Source organism: Somniosus microcephalus, chromosome 4 (assembly GCF_052327205.1).
Source record: "Somniosus microcephalus isolate GS21.2 chromosome 4, FLI_Smic_1.0, whole genome shotgun sequence".
Taxonomy (NCBI): Eukaryota; Metazoa; Chordata; class Chondrichthyes; order Squaliformes; family Somniosidae; genus Somniosus; species Somniosus microcephalus.
Window position 1 is genome coordinate 334,265,747 of NC_140990.1, and position 19,597 is coordinate 334,285,343.

Below are 19,597 nucleotides of genomic sequence, written 5' to 3' on the forward strand. Positions count from 1 at the left end.
TATACAGGGCATGATTTTAAAGTTTGAAAATGACACACAACTGGAAATGGAGCAAACAGTAAGGAGGATAGTAACAGACTTCAGACTGGTGAAATGGGCAGGCACATGGCAGATGAAATTTAACACCGAAGTATGCAGTGATTCATTTTGGTAGGAAGAATGAGGAGAAACAATATAAACTAAATGGTACAATTTTAAAGGGGGTGCAGAAGCAGGGACAAGTTGAGGAGGATGTTGAGGCATATGGGATCCTTGGCTTTCTAAGAGGCAGAGTACAAAAGCAAGGAAGTCATGCTTTGTATGCTTGTTCTGAGGGTGCAATAGCTCAACTTTTACATTGCTGCCATACTTTCATGCCCCAATAGGAATCATTTTTCCCCAAGGTGGCCACATTCAGCTTGGCACTTTTCTTGATGTCACTGAACTACTTTAGCATTTTCTCTTGGGTCTGATTTACTTGGGAGACTCTAACTGGCTCTGCTAGCTCCACCCGTGCCATTTTAACAGGAGGGTGATCCTGAAAACTAGGTTGTCTTGCCCCACTGTCCTTGTACAGTATTTCATTTCAAAAATTGACACTCTGCTTACAGCCACGTTAAGGTACTAAGCAGTCATCTTCTCTTCCAACAGCCGCAACCCTTAAGAGCGGCTACCTCGCTGGATTTTGCACTACTTTGCAGCTTCCCAATGCATGATTTGCATGTGCAGGAAGCATTTGGAAATCAAGGGAGGGGTTAGCCTTGCAATGGTTTTGGCCATCCAGCCATCCCTCCATCCTATCAGTGCCTGTGCTGCACCTGTGCCCCAAGAGATCTTGGCACTGATTTTGCTGCCCTTGCAACATTGATGCTATTGTGCATTCTGTCAAACCAGAGCTACAGTTCATTTTTTAATGTATAAAAAAAGCAAGCTATCTGTACATTCTCTGGAGGAGAATTGTCATATTTGTGGGTACTTGCGAGTTTATGTAATAGAAGACCTAGCTGATGTAGAGAATTAGTACATTTTGGAGAAAAATAGGCAGGTTCTTCTCGATCAAGTCTGAAAGATGGTTTGCACATGGAAAGATATCTGGCTTTGATTTTTTTTTTTGCAGTTTTTTTTTCTACCTCGGTCCATTTTCCAACTCTACCCTCTCTCCCCTCCCTCCCCCCTCGCCTTCCCCTTCCTTGACATCATCCACACTTTCCACTGGCAGGACTATCCCATTCTCTGCCCCTCAATTGGCAACATTATCAGTACTCTTACCGTGACCACCTACAACACATTTGTGTGGTGCAATGCAAGGCCCCTCCTTCCAGGGAGCCAAGCTTGGCTAACTGCCTATTGCAAATAACCCTGAATGAAAATAAACGGAATTGACTCTCTCTCTGGTTTTTCCCCCCAAGTGCTGCAATTACTCTTTGATTTACTGTGCTCTTTTTATTAAAAAAAAAAGTGCATCTCATTTGAACTTCAAAAAGTTTTTAAGATCTGACCCCAGGCTAAAGATAGCAGATGTGTGAAAATATTTAAGTAGACTTTAAGATCAAATGCTGTTCTTCCCACCAGTCCACTTCAAGCTGCACCTCTTGTTGCTGCCTGCACTCCCTGTAGCAGCTCTGTTTTATACCTGCCTATTTGTGTAGCTCGATGGAACTATATTTATGATGCATTGGATCTTTATAGAGTAAAGCTACTTTTTATAATGGGTCTGTAACATAAGAATGTCACCAGCTCCTAACGAGCTGGTCTTGGGTAGCTTGTGGCAACTGCAAAGTAACCATGCTGGATTTGCATAAACCAGCTACCAGGAGATCTGGTAGTCTAAACTGTGAAGTTAGTTGTGTTTATTTGTTATGGTTTTTGTTGGATATAAATTTCCACACAGCAAAGCTCAACCAACACTAATTAACCAATCATTTATCTCATTAGTGTTTGTGAAGAGATCGGTGTTGGCCAGGAGAACTACCCTACTCCTCTGAGTAATATCATAGGCTCTTTGACATCCACATAAACCTCTGAAAGAACATAAGAATTAGGAACAGGAGTAGGCCGTACGGCACCTCGAGCCTACTCCGCCGTTCAATAAGATCATGGCTGGTCTTTGACCTCAACTCCACTTTCTTGCTCGATCTCTAACCCTCGATTTCCCCTAGAGTCCAAAATTCTATCAATCTCAGCCTTGAATATGCTCAACGATTCAGCATCCACAGCCCTTTGGGGTAGAGAATTCCAAAGAATCCTCTGAGTGAAGAAGTTCCTCATCTCTGTCTTAAATGGCTGACCCCTTATCCTGACACCATGCCTCCTAGTTCTAGACTCTCCAGCCAGGGGAAGCAACCTCTCAGCATCTACCCTGTCAAGCCCCTTCAGAATCTTGTATGTTTCAATGAGATCACCTCATTCTTCTAAACTCCACTCGACCTCTCCTCCCAGGGATCAATCTAGTGAACCTTTGTTGCACCGTCTCTTAAGGCAAGTATATCCTTCCTCGGCGATAAGGAGACCAAAACTGTGCACAGTACTCCAGTCACCAAAGCCCGATACAATTGTAGCAAGGCTTCCTTACTGTCGTACTCCAACATGCCACTTGCCTTACTAATTGCTTGCTGTACCTGCATGCTAGCTCACTGTTTCCTGTATGAGGACACCTAAATCTCTGAGCACCAACATTTAATAGTTTCTCACTTTTTAAAAAAAACCATGTTTTTATTCTTCCCAATAAAGTGAATAACCTTGCATTATACTCCATCTGCCACCTTATTGCTCACTCACTTAATGTCGGCACTTCGCAGTCTAGCACTCCTCCGTACATTCAGCCTAGATTTTGTGCTCAAGTCCCTGGGGTGGGGCTTGAACCCACTAGCTTCTGACTCAGAAGCAAGAGTGCTACTAATGAGTCAAACCTAACCTTGGGCTACTCTGTGGTTGTGCTGTACTGTAGTATTGCACAAAAGAAATAACTTGGTCTATTCATCCTGTTAGTAAATTCCAGAGCAGGGTCATAAATGCACAGGGGGAAAAAGCAGTACTTGGCCTGAACATCTTATTACTGCCCTGGTTATCGTAGAAAATTTACGACACTGAAGAAGGCCATTGTGTTCCATAACCAGATGATTTCAACAGGTTGTCTTCCATTTACTAAAAGAAGCATTATAAACAAGACACTGCAGCTGCAAACTTGAAGCTTTAATCACTCAATTTAAAACTTGAGACAGCAGTGCAGTTCCGTTATTGCAGCTTTTGCACTTTTAATAGCTGAGGTTTCCTGGTTGGCACTGATACAAATCTGAGGAATGGGTCCTTTTAGTATGTAGGTGGGAAATAATTATTACCAACACATTTGAGTGACTTTACAGTACCCATAATATAAACCGACATATGTTGGTGCCATGGACCTAAATTAACTTGTTTACAGATGGATTGGGTTGTGAACAGATGGCCTTGGGGTGTGGCTACTAAAACTCAGTTTGGTTTGATTTGATTTTTTTTGCTTCAACTATCTGTTCTAAATGACACAGTCTAATACAAATTTTGATTTAAGTCATCTGTTGACTCCATACCCTTGTCACTAATTCCATAGCCCTCCCTGACCATTATTTCAGGCTGAACCAGACGGTTTGCAAGCTCGGCAATCCTTTGTTGACTCCAAGCTGAGCTTCCGACCCCGTATCCTCTCCATCGCAAAGACCCTCTGCTCCCACCTTTGTAGCATCGCCCCTTCTACTCCCACCTCAACTCATCTGCTGAAACCTTCATCCATGCCTTTGTCGCCTCCAGACTCAACTTCCTATACTCTCCCTCCCAGCCCCTCATTCTGCATGCTCTAAACCTTAGCTCATCCAAAACTTCCCTGCCACATGTCGGCCTGCACTGGGTCCTGATCACCTGTCAGTCACCCTGTCCTTGATGATCTACATTGGCTCCCGGTCTCATGATGCTTCTAATTTAAAATTCTTATCCTTGTGTTTAAATTCCCATCTCTGTAAGCTCGCCCAACCCCCAGTATCCTTGGGAAGATGTTTCTGAGCACAGGATTATCCTTGGTATTGGCAGGGGCTCTGCATTTGGGCTGTATCACCGTTGGCAGCAAACTATGTATCTTTGATTTATTAGATTTCTCATTTTAATATAAATGCTGTAATTTTCCACGTGAACCCAATGAAGGCCAGCTTTACAACATTGGCACATAATTTAGCTTGCACAGGTCTTGTTGTATTGGTGCCGCACAGTCTGTCTTTTTTCTGTCCTACCTAGACTGAAATGTGTTTGCTGGTTTGGAATATTTTGATAGATGAAGATAGATCTAGTTTATTTTATTGAAATTCCACATTGTATTATTTTGAGAAATGCCAGTGTTCTACATTAGCCATTGACTGCTTTTTAAGAGCAACTATTTGGCATCTGCTCTGCATTTTCTGGTACATGCCCCTTAGACAAGTGAGTGCAATTTATGTCTTTTTTAATCTTGTGTGCATTTAACCGTACCTATATTTGGAACACTGTTACCTGTGAGTGACTGGACAACCTCCTTCAGCTTACATTTGACAAGTTTCTTTTGGCAAGTTTCTTTCTTCCCTTCACCCCCAAAACCCAAGGGTACAAAGTCTAGTCAGTTGAAGCTACTCTAAGCTTTTGAACACATTGCTGGGGAATATGTGCATTGTTGCTCGCTTTGAGCAGTTCTGGGGCACTGGGTAGTGAGCCTTACTATTGACCTAATGAACAAACTGATGTGTGCTTAGATGCTCTTGTGACCAATGTTACTATCGAGCTGCGCGGCCGCGCAGTGATCTGGAGGTCCCGCACAGGCCGCACGTGCAGAAGTTTGAATGGGCCGCGCAGCCTGTTAAAGGGGCCACGCACCCAAAGAAATTTGTGGGAACATTACTTCTAACACTATCATTTTTATTTGGGGGGGTGGGGGGATAAAGTAAGATACTCATTAAAGGGCCATCAATGTTGTAACTACGAATCCACTGGTGATTCAGATTGTGTTTGTTGATGTCCCCTCTGCACACATGTTGCCTCCTAAACAAGTTACAGCTAGTGTGTACTCACGAGCCACTTTTAAACTGATTGTCCCAGTCTTGTAATCCTGGTGACTGGTAATGACTTGTTCATGACTGACGTTTAGTTATTTCAAGGTGTCAGCTGCAGAGATGGAAAAGATAACACAAAGGAGTTTTTGGGAACTCCCTGTTTACATTTTCTTTCTTTCTTTCTCCTCATGGTAACTATAAATCAAATGCAAGTTTTTAATCCTACTGAAGACATCCTGTCTTCCTATTTTAAAAGCTGGTTGGTTATGCAACTCCTAAAAGTAACCTCTATGAACTAAAGAGCTTTTAAAAAAATAAACCCGTTTTGTATTTTAATGCTATTCCTGTTCAATTGCTCTTGGGCTGCGTGGTTGGTTAACTTCAGTAACTTCCTTTCAATATGACCTTTCTCTAGAAAGGCTATTACTTTAGCTACTGATATTATCAAACTGACTGCACAATGCAGATATTCACTTGGTTTAAAAAAAGTTTTGAAATTGCCTCGTTCCAGGCTAAGCGTCAAGCTTGCTCTAATAGGACAAATGATGGAACATAGTGGTTTACTGTGTTGGGGGAGGAGGAGGGGCTGAATCACATCTCGAGCTCGGTCAAGTCAGTCGCACAAACTCATTAGGTCAGAAATGGAACAGTTAAGCAATGCTAGCATGATTGTATCTTTTTTATAATGTGCTAAAATGAGAAGGGAAGCCCGAGCGATTGGGGGGAAAATAACTTTTTGAATAAGCACCTCCTTATGCTTCTTCGTTCTCCTTTCTTTCCCCCCCCCCCCCCCCCCCCCCAACTTATTGCTTTGAAAACCTGTCTTTTTTTTTGTTTTTAAAATGCCATTTAAATTTTCACCCTGGTGGAGACCGACATTTCACGTGTACTTCCTTCCGCAGCTGCTCCAGTGACATTTGGTACAAGGATTGTTGGAGCTGCTCCATTGTCTTTTTAATAGGAGCCAAGGCTTGCACTCCTGAGGCTGATCCAGAGTTCCCTGGCACTGGTAAGCCCTCTGCTGGCTAATGTGCAGCAGCACCCCATTAAGTAAGGCCAGTCCAAAGCACCTACTCCCAGAAGGTAAACGGAGCTGTTCTGGAATGAGTACCATCACCTTAATGGACACTAGCAACTCGCGGGAAGTTGCGATTCAAAATGGTGGAGGCCTCCATGAGGGCAAAAATAATGTACCAAATCAACGGTGTATAATCCTACCTTCCAAGATGTGGGAGGTGTGGAAAGTGCTTCCCTCTCGCTTTCTCGTTAATCATATAAAGTACTGTACATACTAAATGATACAATTCTACTGTTTTTTTTAAGAAAGTTCTAAACAATCACAAGTTATGTGCTTCAGGTTATAAACTGCTGGATTACCTCATTTTTCTAACATCCTGGTTGTAGGATGTAAGCTGTTTGAGTATATCTGTAATACCAATGAAATGACGATCCCTAATGCTTGAAGCTGACTCTCAATCCCAACAGATGAGGAACTTACTCCTTAACGATTGAAGAAGAGCAGGCCTGTCCTTGAGCTGCTTTAGCAAGATACGAGCTTTTGTTCACACTTTCCTCCCGTCGGTTTCCACTGCTGATGTGTGCCTTTCTGTGAGCTTGCCCTTCATACTGAGTTTCAAATACAGCTTTCATCACTCTTTCTGACCACTAGTATCAGCTACTTCCAGCGTGCTTTCCTGCTGCTGTTTGGCAACTAAAATTGCTGTGTATTTTGACTGTGCATTATGAGCTTTCTCTGTCTCCAGACTGAGAAGAATTGAGAAATAACTTGCATTTATGTAGTGCCTTATGTCCTAAAGCCTTATAACCCTGGATTAAATTATAAGTGCTGTCACCATTATATAGGCAAATGTGGCAGCCAACTTGTACACAGCATAGCAGCAAATGAGAAGGAACAAATTGATCTGTTTTTAGTGGTGTTGATTGAGAGGGCACGGAGCGAATTCCCTGCTTCTCTTCAAATAGTATCTTGGGATCTTTTTGCATCTACCTGAACATCCTTGTGTTTAAATTCCTTCATGTCCTCAACCCTTTACTATCTCTTCCAGCCCTACAATTTCCCCAGTGATGACACTTTTGTGCATCTCCCCCCACCAATCCCTTTACTGTATCACTGGTGGCCGTGCCTTTGGCCACCTAGGGCCCATGCTGTGGAATTCCTTTCCTAAATCCCTCTGCTTCTCCACCTCCCTTTCCTCCCTTAAGAAATTCCTTAAAACCCACATCTTGACCAAACTTTTAGTCAAACCTCCGAATATCTCCTCCTTTGGCTTGGTGTCCATTTTTTTTTTTTTTTTAAATTACACCCCTGTAAAGCACTGGGATGTCTTTCTATGTTTTCCCTAAGCTCTGGAATTCCCTCCCTAAACCCCTCCCTTCAAGACATTCCTTAAAATCTATCTGTCCTAATGTCTACTTGTGTGGTTCGGTGTAAAATTTTGTTTGCTAACGCTCCTGTAAAGTGCCTTGGGACGTTTTACTACATTTAAAGGCACTCTTTGTAAATGCAAGTTGTTAACACGCAGACAAGGCCTCTGATTACTATCTTACCTGAGACACTAGAGCAGCACCTACCTTTCACTGACTAGTTAATGATCGCAGGGGACTAACTCCAATCACGCCTGGAGCCTAATGCACATGATCCGTGAGAGTGAATGGCACGAACACTGATTTAGGGAAAATTACGTTTTTTTAAAATTTCATGTTGGAACAGGATTTCCTGAGATGAATCTGTAATGTTTGTGGCAGGTATTTTACTGTTTGAATCAGATACATTTGTAACATAAAGCTTGCATCAAACTGGGCTCCCAAGGTCAGTCGGCAAAGTGCATGTACTCCTCTGTGTTGTACTGCACCACCTGTGCAGTATATTCCAACATAGACTTTTTATCTTAAAATAGGTGTTGGGGACTTGCCTCTTGTGTTTTATATCTTGTTCAGCAACTATAGTCTGTCCCTGTAAAGATGCATGACCATGTACTTTGCAGCACCATGTAGCATTTAATTGTAACTCCAGCTTCTCTGATCTCTCCAGTCAGCAAGTGGAAAAGGAACCACTAGACATGAACCCACACCCATGTTCCAGGATGAATTGCCAGTTGTTAGGCAAGTGGTTTACCACGGTGAGCCTCTGTTTACAACAGACTAAATCTTTAAGAACTAATGTGTATTTGTGGACTGACTCACTCTGCCACAGAACAATAGGGTGCACATCTTGTGGGAGAGTGGCAAAGGCTTCAGAATGGGCTGTCTGCCTGTTCGTTTGCTTACGGGTAAAACGGAGGTTTTTTTGGGAGCTGTGGAGGAAGTTCGAGTTGTATTTTAACGCTACCCTGTTGCATCCATTTCCCATGATTCAGATTTGACATCCATTGCTATAAAATAAACTTGTCGCCTCATCCAAACTGGTGTTAACCTTTTTTTAATTTCTTCTAATTGAGCACTCGGCCTCAAAAGATGCATGCTGAAGCTTTTACGGCATCCAGAATTTGAACAACTCGGGTTTTCTGAACTTCGAACTGTGTGCCAATAGGGAATTGTACAATGTGAGCTTCAGTGTGGTGAGTGAGCAAGAAAGTGGATTAGACGAGATGGTTTTTTTGTGGAGAAAGACATGGTGGGCCTAGTGGCTTGTTTCTGTGCTATAGATTCAATTATATATTTTGTTGTGTGTAAACAAAAGGTAAGCGTACAGAATGGCCAATTAAGTGATAATTAGATTGAATAATTTAGTAATGGTAAAACATTTTTTTACAAAGTCACTAAAAGCAAGGAAATTGTTTAACTTCTCTTTATATTAACTAACAATGTGATTATCTGTACACTGCATATGTTTTGACTTATTTGTGCCCAAAAATGAGTTCACTAGAAAGGGGTTAGGGACAGAAAAGGCTGATTAGATGGAAGGGGCCATGTAATGGGAGGGTAGTTGAAAAATTGTGGCCAGTTTGAGCAGAGTAGGATTGGATGAGGTTTTGGGTTGTGCTAGAGACTTTAGTGGAATTAAGGCTTTTAAGTCACCAGGGAACATGGCATTCCCTAGTTTCTCCATTCATAACTCATGCTTCAGTCTTGAGCATCACTTGCTCTGACTAGTACTCTGCTGTTTTGGTGTAACATTCAGCATTCTGTTTGCTTTGTTGATTTGCTATCTATTAGTTGGAAGTATTTTGATGCCATTCATAAAGTACATTTTTCTGATTTAAAAAAAAAACTTCCTATGTACAGTACTTCCCACGTTCTACTCTCTAAATTTGAGGTCATCTAAAACTCTGCTGCCTGCGTCCTGACCTACATTGGCTCTCGGTTAAGCAACGTCTCGATTTTAAAACACTCATCCTTATTTTCAAATCCCTACATGGCCTTTCCCCTCGCTATCTCTGTAACCTCCTCCAGCCTCGCAACCATCTGAGATATCTGTGCTCCTTAAATTTTGGCCTCTTGAGCCTCCCTGATTATAATCGCTCCATCATTGGCGGCCGTGCCTTCAGCTGCCTAGGCCCTGAGCTCTGGAATTCCCTCCCTAAACCCCTCCGTCTCGCTACCTCTCTTTCCTCCTTTTAAGACGCTCCTTAAAACCTCCCTCTTTGACCAAGCTTTTGGTCATCTGCCCTAATATCTTTGAGTGGCTCGGTGTTGAATTTTGTTTGATAGCACTCCTGTGAAGCGCCTTGGGACCTTTTACTATGTTAAAGGCGCTATATAAATACAAGTTGTTTAAATTGCATCTGCCATTGTCCCACCTACTTGCATATTTTATCCAGTTTATTTTTTTATTTCCTGAGCTCCCTCTGTTATTTGGAGCTATCTACAAAAATAATACATTAGTGTTTTCTGAATCCAAATTGTTTATTTAAATTAAAAGCAATAATAATCCCAATACCAAAAATTGGCCACCCCACTCAACATTCCCCCCTCTCTCTTTTTCTCTCCCCCCCCCCCCCCCCCCCCCCCCCAAAAACCCTGAACGCTTCGAACTAGTACCACTTGTGTTCTACCCTTCTGCCAGTTTCTTTTTTATTCCCTGAACTAAGTCTTGGGTTTTCCACTTAGGATGTCACTTCCTCAAAGTTTAAGGAAGTTCATCATGCAGAGCTTTTCCCCCTGCTGGATCCATCTTGACTGTTTACTAGCTTATTGTACATTTCATCACATTTACTTCTGATCATTTCCATTGTTTTACATGTTCTCACAGTGGATCTAATGGGTCTGTAGTTTCCTGCGTCTATTTATATCTCCCTTTTTGGAAAAAGGTCACCAGCTTGTCTGTTTCTAATCATCTGGTATCTCTCTCAACTCCTTCATAATACCGTTAATGCCATACGAACCTCCTCCCCTGTCTGCCTTTATAAGTTCCACCACGCTCCTCTCCAGGCCATAAGCTTTTTGATCACTGGACAATTTTTGCATCTTTTTCCCCTGTCTCTTCTACCCAGCTTTCCTGTATGCAAACATTGCACAAAAAGCACCTCATAGTTTCCAGAACAAAAACAGATCATCTTCTTAGGCTGTCCCTCGGAGCCAAGGATGACTTGCTTCCACATTAAAAAACAGAGAATGCTGCAAACACTCAGTCGGTCAGGCAGCATCTGTGGAGAGATCAGAAAAGATGTTTTGGGTCTGGGTCCTTTTATCAGATGGGGCCATACCTGAAGGATCTAAATCTGAAATTCTGAAACTTCTTGCCTATTTGATTTTTAGCATCTGCAGTATTTTACTTTTTACCTCTGCCTCCATTCTAGTTGTACTCCTCAGGTGCTCCCCTATGGTGCTCTTTATATAAAAAAAAACTTCTCTCCAGCACCCCTTTTAAATACTACTTCTGTCATGCTCCCCTTTTAGTTTTATTGGGTGCATTTAAATTAGCTTCTCTCTGCTGTCCTTTTTTTGGGTGCTTCCCTTTAAGATCTCAGTTGCTGCCATTTTTTAAATTGGCTTTTCTCTAATGCTTTTTTAATTTGAATAGAAACATAGAAGATAGGAGTAGGCCATTCGGCCCCTCCAGCCTGTTCCCCTCCCCCCCCCCCCCCCCCCCCATTTAATGAGATCATGGCTGATCATCCAAATTCAGTACCCTGTCCCTGCCTTCTCCCCATATCCCTTGATCCCTTTAGCCTCAAGAAATATATCTAACTCCTTCTTCTTGAATATATTTAATGAATTGGCCTCAACTGCCTTCTGTGGTAGAGAATTCCACCGGTTCACCACTCTCTGGGTGAAGCATTTCCTCCTCATCTCAGTCCTAAATGGCTTACCCCTTATCTTTAGACTGTGACCCCTGGTTCTGGACTCCCTGCCATCAGGAACATCCTTCCTGCATCTAGTCTGTCTAGCTGGGGTCCTAGCACCGATCCCTGCAGTACCCCACTAGTCACTGCCTGCCACTCGGAAAGAGAGCTGTTTATTCCAACTCTTTGCTTCCTGTCTGCCAGCCAGTTCACTATCCAAGTCAGTACCTTGCCCCCAATCCCATGTGCTTTAATTTTGCACGCTAATCTCTTATGCGGGATCTTATCGAAAGCCTTCTGAAAGTCCAAATACACCACATCCACTGGTTCTCCTTATCTATTCTACCAGTTACATCCTCAAAAAAATTCCAGTAGATTAGTAAAGCACAATTTACCTTCTGTAAATCCATGTTGACTTTGTCCGATCCTGTCACTGTTTTCCAAGTGCTCTGCTATTACATCTTTTATAATGGACTCTAGCATTTTCCCCACTACTGATGTCAGGCTTACCGATCTATAATTCCCCATTTTCTCTCTACCACCTTTTTTGAATAGTGGGGTAACATTAGCTACCCTCCAATCCATGGGAACTGTTCCAAAATTCTATAGATTCTGGAAGATGACCAGCAATTCATCTACTATTTCTAGGGCCACTTCCTTAAGTACCCTAGGATGTAGATTATCAGGCCCTGGGGATTTATCCGCCTTCAATCCAGCCAATTTCACTCCGCCCAGCACCTCCCTCCACTTTGTATATCTCTTCCCTTTTAAGCTAACTGGCCTGTGCTGCTACAGGAAACTTTGTGATATCCGGCACCGACGGGACCGGCGTGTTGCCGATCTATCAAAACTGCTGGACATACAAAGTTAATGTTGAAGCATACGGAGGTTTTCACCTCCGTATCTGACCACAAACGCTCTTGCTTAGCAACAGCTTCTAAAGAGTCGGCTGAAGCTGTTGCTATAGCTACAGACCTTGCAGTGACTGGGGGGGGGGGAAAAAAGAACGAGAACTAAAAAAAACTTATGGAAAACGGCTCCTGATTTTTGCCGTTAGATCGAGTAGTCCGGACATACAACCTCCAGATAAACCAAAGTTTCCTGTACTTCACACTGCTCCGAGGGTTATGGGGCTCTCCTACAGTGAAGTAGTGTGTTTTACTGGGGGGGGGGAAAAAAAGTTCTAGGTTACTGTTCCCTCTAAATATTGGCAGCTTCTGATGGCATAAGGCTGTGCTTGGCTCTTGCTGATTTCTTGTTCTTTGGCATCCTGGTGTTCCTGGACTTTCCCAGGTTGCTGTGAAGGATTGTGGGAGCCCTCCTGCGCAGCACTCGCACTGGTTGACCTGAAGTCGAGGCTTTGTTGGCAAGTTACTAGTCTCTGCACTTGGGTAATAAGTTTGCATTCAGACATCGTTAACACCGTTGCTTTGAGTTGTTGCTCATGATTGAGCCTGTGGGAGATTTGTGACTTGCCTGTTGGGACTCGATTGGTTTTTCCTCCAACTTTTCAGAATTCCAGCCGCCCACCAGGGCCATTTCATAAGATATTGGGCTGGAATTTGCGGTGGGTAATAACAGCGAACGAACAGCTGTTATTACCCTTTTGAAACTTCAGGATTTAGCGCATGCGCATCCGAATGCGGAAACCCTGACGTTGCGGTCAGTCATTCGCTGCTCCAATGACACTGGCTGTGCTGTTCTGTTTTTCCCCCCCCCTCTCCCCCAAACACAGCTGGCAATCGATGAAACTGGCAAACTTGGACTTTTCCACTAATATCGCTGTTAAATACCTCATTAAAAGTTAGACCCAAAGAGATTAGGTGTAACTAGGGTTTTAACAGCGTATTGACTGCTGAACAAACGTTATGGCCCTGAAAAACTAATTTTAATTTTGTGGAGTGTCAAATTTATCTACTTTAATAAAAATTACAATTTTTAAGAAACTTTTATTAAAAAATTTTTTAAAAAAAATTAAAGTTTGATTTATCTTTATTTCCGATTCAACTTTTACCCCATGTGAGGGCCCCAATCTTTATTTTGCTCTCTAACATTAAAAAAAAAGTTAGAATTAAAGGAGCTTCCTGGTTCCCGGTCACTGAGAATTCTGCATCGTGATTGGCTGCTTGGACAACGCGTTGACGTCGCAGCTGCTCGCGTTAGGGATTCCCCATTAACTTACACTGATCTCAATTGAATGTCGGAAAAGCCAACTTCTCGCCACAGATTGCGAGATCTTTGTGGGAAGCTTGGTTCGGGGCCAGTGGCGAACGCCTTTGCTTCGCTGCTGACCAATTGCGGGCTATTGCCTTTTGTTAGTTATAGCTGTACACTGTTGTGCCAGCTAATACAGGAAAAAAAAACTTTTTACAATTTCTTCAGCTTGGTATCGAATCTTGATTGTAGGTAATGAGTGATTCTTTGTTTTCAGGGAACAAATTCTCCGTGTGAAAGCAGAGGAAGATAAAATCCCATTACTTTTAGTGGGTAACAAGTCTGATTTGGAAGATCGGAGGCAAGTTTCTGTTGAAGAAGCGAGGAGCAAAGCGGAAGAGTGGGGAGTTCAGTATGTTGAGACTTCAGCTAAAACGAGAGCCAACGTAGATAAGGTGGGAACTCCTTTGGTTTATTGGCTAATTTCTCATGTAAAATTTGATCTACAAGAAACTCTCTTTTTTAACCGGCATCTAAATATCCGGAAATCTCTTAACCGGCAAAATTCAAGAGTAGGTTCAAGTAAGTTTTACTGTATATTGGTGGCCGTGCAGCCGGGGCTCCTGCACCTGGGGCCGTGCAGCCAGGGCTCCTGCACCTGGGGCCGTATACCTCTCTGTAATCCGGACGTTTTGATCAACCGGCACCACGCAGGTCCTGTCGGTGCTGGATAAAGTTTCCTGTGTTTAGTTAAATGTCAAGAGTGGTGAAATGCTAACTCAGGATCTGAAAGGGAGACATACGTTAACCTGCTTTTTCACAGTAATTCAAACTGAACCAATCGCCATTCTGCTGAAGGATTATTATGCATTATGAAACATTTATGACCCATCTTGTGCGTTTCCAGCATTGATTTTTATTTCAGAACTGACATCTGCACAAACTGTGTAGGTATACTGTAGATTTTGTTTGTTTGTCAAAGTTGTTTAACGTGGGTCTTTTCTTGAGAGGTTATTTTGGAACGGAAGTGAACTGTTCCCGCTAATTTCTATATTTTTAATTGATGTTAGTTTTACATGGTGAAATTATTTCTCTTTTTTAAGGTATTTTTTGACCTGATGAGAGAGGTTCGAGCAAAGAAAATGTCAGAAAACAAGGACAAAAATGGGAAGAAGAGCAGCCGGAACAAAAAGAGCCTCCGAGAACGATGCTGCATACTGTGATTTTTTTTTTTTTTTTTTTTTTTGGGGGGGCCAATTGGCAGCAATTCGAACTTGGGCACTTAACATTCATTTAGCCACTCAGTTTGTTTATAATCAATCACTGTTTATTTTATAGTAAAACAGTGTTTATTCAGAGTATTGAGTAATGTTGAGTTCATTGCCAATGCATTGCTCTTTGAACTGTCAAGTAAGTTGTATCCTTTGGACCTACTTGTAGGATTTGTATTTCTTTGCCTTTTATTTCAGGCACATTTAATTTTGAGTGTTCATATCAAGCAGTAACATGCTTCCACCTTCCATTTAGATCTCTGGATTCCCTTGTCCAGTTAACTGTTAATTATTCATAACCTCTCCTTTCAAAATCAATTTGGGAAGTAATTAAAGATTGCTAATGCATCAAAAGCAAACTGGCAGATTTATAAGAGGCAGCATGTTGAAGCTGTCATATTATAGTTTGTGTTCAAAGTTTAATTTCTCTTTTAATGTGAAGACCTTGTGTTTAAAATGGCATTTGATAAAGTAGTTTGAACACTCTGATCCTCTTTTTATATAGCACCATATGTGGTCTTGCAGTACAGCTAAACTTGCAGCTTGTGCCATTCATTGGAGGGAGAGGAGAATGATCAGTAGCCAGCAGAAAGCTCGGCTTTTAAAGTCCGATTTTTATTAAAGCAACTACTAGCTTTAACGAAGTCCAGAGAAATAATTACCCATGTACAGTATGATCACTTTCTGCTATTCTTGCTCATTTTAAGTTGTAACAGATTGGAGGTACATTCTTGACAAAATTCACCTCTAGTGTGAAGCCTAGCTAAAAGAAAGACTTGTGTGGGTCATTTTAGACCTAATGCTTTCACTAGCACTCACCCCACCACCCCCCCCCCCCCCCCTCCCCGCCACATCACATATTTGGTATTTTGCATCCAATATAGTAAGTGTAGCTCTGTCAGTGAAGGGACTTATTTCACTGTCTCTTAAGCCCATCATGTTGCATTCTCTACCTCCACGTGGTGTATTAAAAGTAGATGGAGTGCTGGGTATTGAGATCTGTCAAAGGTACACAGACACATCACTGACGCTGAAGAGTATTCCGTACCTCCTACTCACCACACCAGCACGTGCATTAGTAAGGTGTTGCGTTGTGTGCTTGTATGTCTTTTGGGTTAAGGTATTAGCATCATGAAAAGAAGTTTTAAATATTTGTAGGAAAAAATACTGTCTTGTAACGAATGACTAAGCACACATGAAACACAGTAGCAATCATAGGTTTAGAGTTCATAGTTGTTTTTTTAAAAGTACATAGTCCTTTGCGGTATTGTGTAAGAAGAAAATAATGAAGAACAATTATCCAATTCTTTCAAATGTTTTGAAGAACACAAAATTGACCTGTGAAGTGGACCAATATCTCGTACTGAGATTTTTAGACATTTGTACAGAAACAAGATTGGATTGTTAGTTTCTATGTGTTATGTGAATATGATTTGTACAAGCCTTGGACTATACTGACTTGTGTTTTTAAGAACGATTTCTGAATGGGGGTAGATTGTTACTGTAGTTTAATGCATTAAAACACTAGATTATTGGGACAGTATAGCAATTGATTTTTCTACATTTGCCTTAACATTGCATGTAATGTGAACTTCACCCTCTCAATTTGTAGATAACATAATTAACTGAATCTTTCTATGATTTAATGCAACGTTTTTGTTCAGCTGAAGGGGTTAGGGTTCTTTGCCAGTAATGAACTGTGGTATTGTATTTGCCAAAAAACTAATAGTTACCCAGATTGTTTACACTGTTTAACAAAACTAATCATTTAAAGATGGAATTTTCCTGATTCAGAGAGAAAACTAATGTCATCATGCAAATTTGAAATATTTCAACATGAAGAATGACGAATAAAACAAGTAGCATAACTTGACTAATCTCTTGTCTCCACCATTCCTTGAAACAAATTTTAAGATTTTTTTTCCGGGCAACTAGATATCCTAGTGGGTTAAAACATGGTTTTCACCTAGGTTCGGAGTTCAAATCTGATGCAGACTGAAGGAATCTCTCTTCCCTGCTTCTTTCTCTCCTCTTTCCCCCCCTGCCCCCCCCCCCCCCCCCCCATGGATGGAAGGATTATAATGAGAGTGTCTCTGGTCACTGTCTATGTAAATCCCAAATAAGTGCGAGTACATGGTGCACAATTTGTGCTAATTTAAAATCTCAGGTCAGAAGGATGGCTGGAGTGAGATATGGAAATGTCACTCTGGTGTAATGCTGGTTAAACTCCATCTACATAGCTGGATTAAGGGACTGCACTCTGCATCTAATGAGTTATATGTGAACCAAGTGTGTTTGACACTGGGTGCAAAAGGAGAGAAAACGTTTGGTTGTGTAACACTTCAATCACTCCGATTGCTAAAATTATCAGTAAAATTCATGCAGCCTTCTCTTCCCCCTGCACCCCCCCTGCTGTTAATTGCATTTTTCTTGCTGTTCATACCTTGGGGAGGAAAGCTGCTGATGAAGCTAGCCAGGTGACTGCTCTGTGAGGATCAGTCAGTATTATGAGACTTTCCCTTGCTGTCTCAGTAAGGCTCTAGTATCTCAAGACAACCTGGTGTGTTTGGCAATTCACTTTTTGTGGAGGATCACTGTATTAGCACTGCCAGCCTGGGTCTGATTTATATTTTCAACAGATGAAGGAAGGCCATGAGTTTCTTTTTAATCCTACTGATATGAATTTTCTAAATTTAAAAAAAAAAAAAAAAAAACTACTCTTGGACTTTTATGGTTGTGAAAAAAACCTTTTGAAATCTGCTTTGGTAGTATAAAAGGCAACTGTCTTACAACCTGTTTTAGTTAAAATGAAATTGAACTTGCCACTTTTTTTTGCTAAATTTAGGGTAATACTACTATCATGAAAAACTATTCATCTATGTACTGTTTCTTGAAGCATTGCCATGCATGCTTTCATTTGCTTTTCCACCACATCCAGCTTTAATCAGTCGCTTAACTCGTAAGCTTATGTTGGAATAAAATAGGAAGACTGGGGCATTTTTTATTCAATGCACTATTCATCAAAACGTTTCCATTTTATTTGGGTACTTTGGTCTAAATCCTGCCTAATGAGCAGAGATGAAGCTGCCTTCTTGAGGGGCTCTTCATGAACACGGTTTTGGTCATCTCAACATAGTTGTGAGGTGTGTTTTTTAGTGTCTATCTGTACCAGGCATGCTGGGTGTGTGCACGTGAATGAGTTCGAATATTGGGACCTTATGTGACAAGACCAGCGGATGTTGCTGTGTGACTGGCTTGTGCTGGTCAAAAATCTAGTCTGGACAAGCCTGTATGTTGGACCCAAATAAAAATAATTCTTCGCTTGGAGCACATTCCATAAATACTTACCTATTGTAAACCTTTTTAAAGCTATTGACTACAGTGTCCAACCAATACCCTACAAGATTCACTTGAATAATCATTTCGAATTTTCCTGTATATTCCTCATGAACAAAATGTGTATGGCGAAATGCTTGATTAAGTTTCTGAAATTATAAAGCTAAAAGGTAACTGGCAAAATATTTTCAGGGAAAGTTGCCTAAAATATGTTTATTGTAATTAAGTCCATCTAGCTTGGTAAGTCTAATATTCACCGATTTATTCTGATCTATGTTCATTAAGAGCCCCTGTTTACGCATTTTAAACTAGTCAAATGCTAATGTTCATTTATATTAATATCCCTGATTTGATATTGGATGCTTGCAGCTCCCAAGTACATAAGCAAAAATCATGTTAGGTGTGAAATTCAAGGGGCCGACAACAGTGCAGTACATTGAAGATTCTGGAAAATCTGAGGAGAAACGCATTTTCTTTTTAATAGGAAATTATATTCAATAGCTGTTACTTTTGATCTTGGATATGTCTCATTGTAATGTAAAATTTTACTTTTTGTTGAACAGTGCTATGTAAAAATGATTAACTGTATTGACCTTTAACACATTGCATCCCAATCTTATTAATCTCAATGGAATATTTGCACATTTATATTCTGAATGGTATATGTTAGTGAGATTTTTTAAGACTATTTTGCATTTTTCAAATCCTTTGATTCATTTCATAGTGCACCATTGTTAACCATGACCTCGCCATGTGTTACTTGCCAAACTTATTCCAGTTTTATGAACTATTAAATTTATATACTAAATGTGAACTACAGTTGTGGTATAGACAACATTCAGTGGATGCTGATGTGTTATATCATGTTAAAACTGTACAACTCCTTGATAACTTCATTGCATGAGTTGGAATATTTGATGCTCATCTGTATCTCATTAATGCACAATGAATATTCCTTTGTAATTTCTTTAAAAAAAACCATTTTGATTAATTTTAGTTAACTTTCTAATTTTATGGCTCCATGTACAATAAAGTATAAATAGTGAATGCAATAAATTGATTTTTCTTTGACTATTTCAATGCCATGGAAATTCTCATTTATCATAGCATCCCACTACTTCTATATTGCTATTAGTTTCAAGCTTGCAAGCTAGAAATTCCTTTTGTGCAAACCGCCTGCTCGCTCAGTCCTATCCTAGATGCCAGTTATACTTCAAGTGTTTTCTTTCCAGTAATGTGGTTTCTGAAATGGTAATTTCTGACTAAATATAGAAGTTGGTGTTATTTTTGGAGTTAAGTTTTGACATGTTTTAGCCATTGTCTTAGGCTGTGACTATTCTTTATGCCCCTTTTCCCCACTCCTCCTCCCCCCCCCCCCCTCCCCCCCCCAATATATACCCATCTTTCATTCATTCCTGACATTGATTCATGTTTTACGTCTAACTATCTAAAGGCTGGCAGCCATCTGATTCTTCACCCGAGCCTGGACAGTGAGTGTTGGCAAGATAATCAAATGCTCTAGTCTTTGCTGTCCAATCCATGTTGCCGTTATCGACCAATTCATGGT

General features: G+C 41.1%; 1 protein-coding gene across 2 annotated transcripts in view; it reads left to right on the forward strand.

The window, feature by feature from the left end:
- The window catches only part of ralba (RAS like proto-oncogene Ba), a 65,634-nt gene extending 46,528 nt beyond the window's left edge, over window positions 1-19,106 (forward strand). For both annotated transcript variants that reach the window (XM_085986880.1, XM_085986879.1), the window contains exons 4-5: window positions 13,701-13,878; window positions 14,527-19,106. In XM_085986880.1, coding sequence (XP_085843006.1) covers window positions 13,701-13,878; window positions 14,527-14,646 — 298 coding nt within the window. In that variant the 3' untranslated portion in view covers window positions 14,647-19,106. The remainder of the gene's footprint in view (window positions 1-13,700; window positions 13,879-14,526) is intronic.
- Window positions 19,107-19,597: the final 491 nt, after the last annotated feature.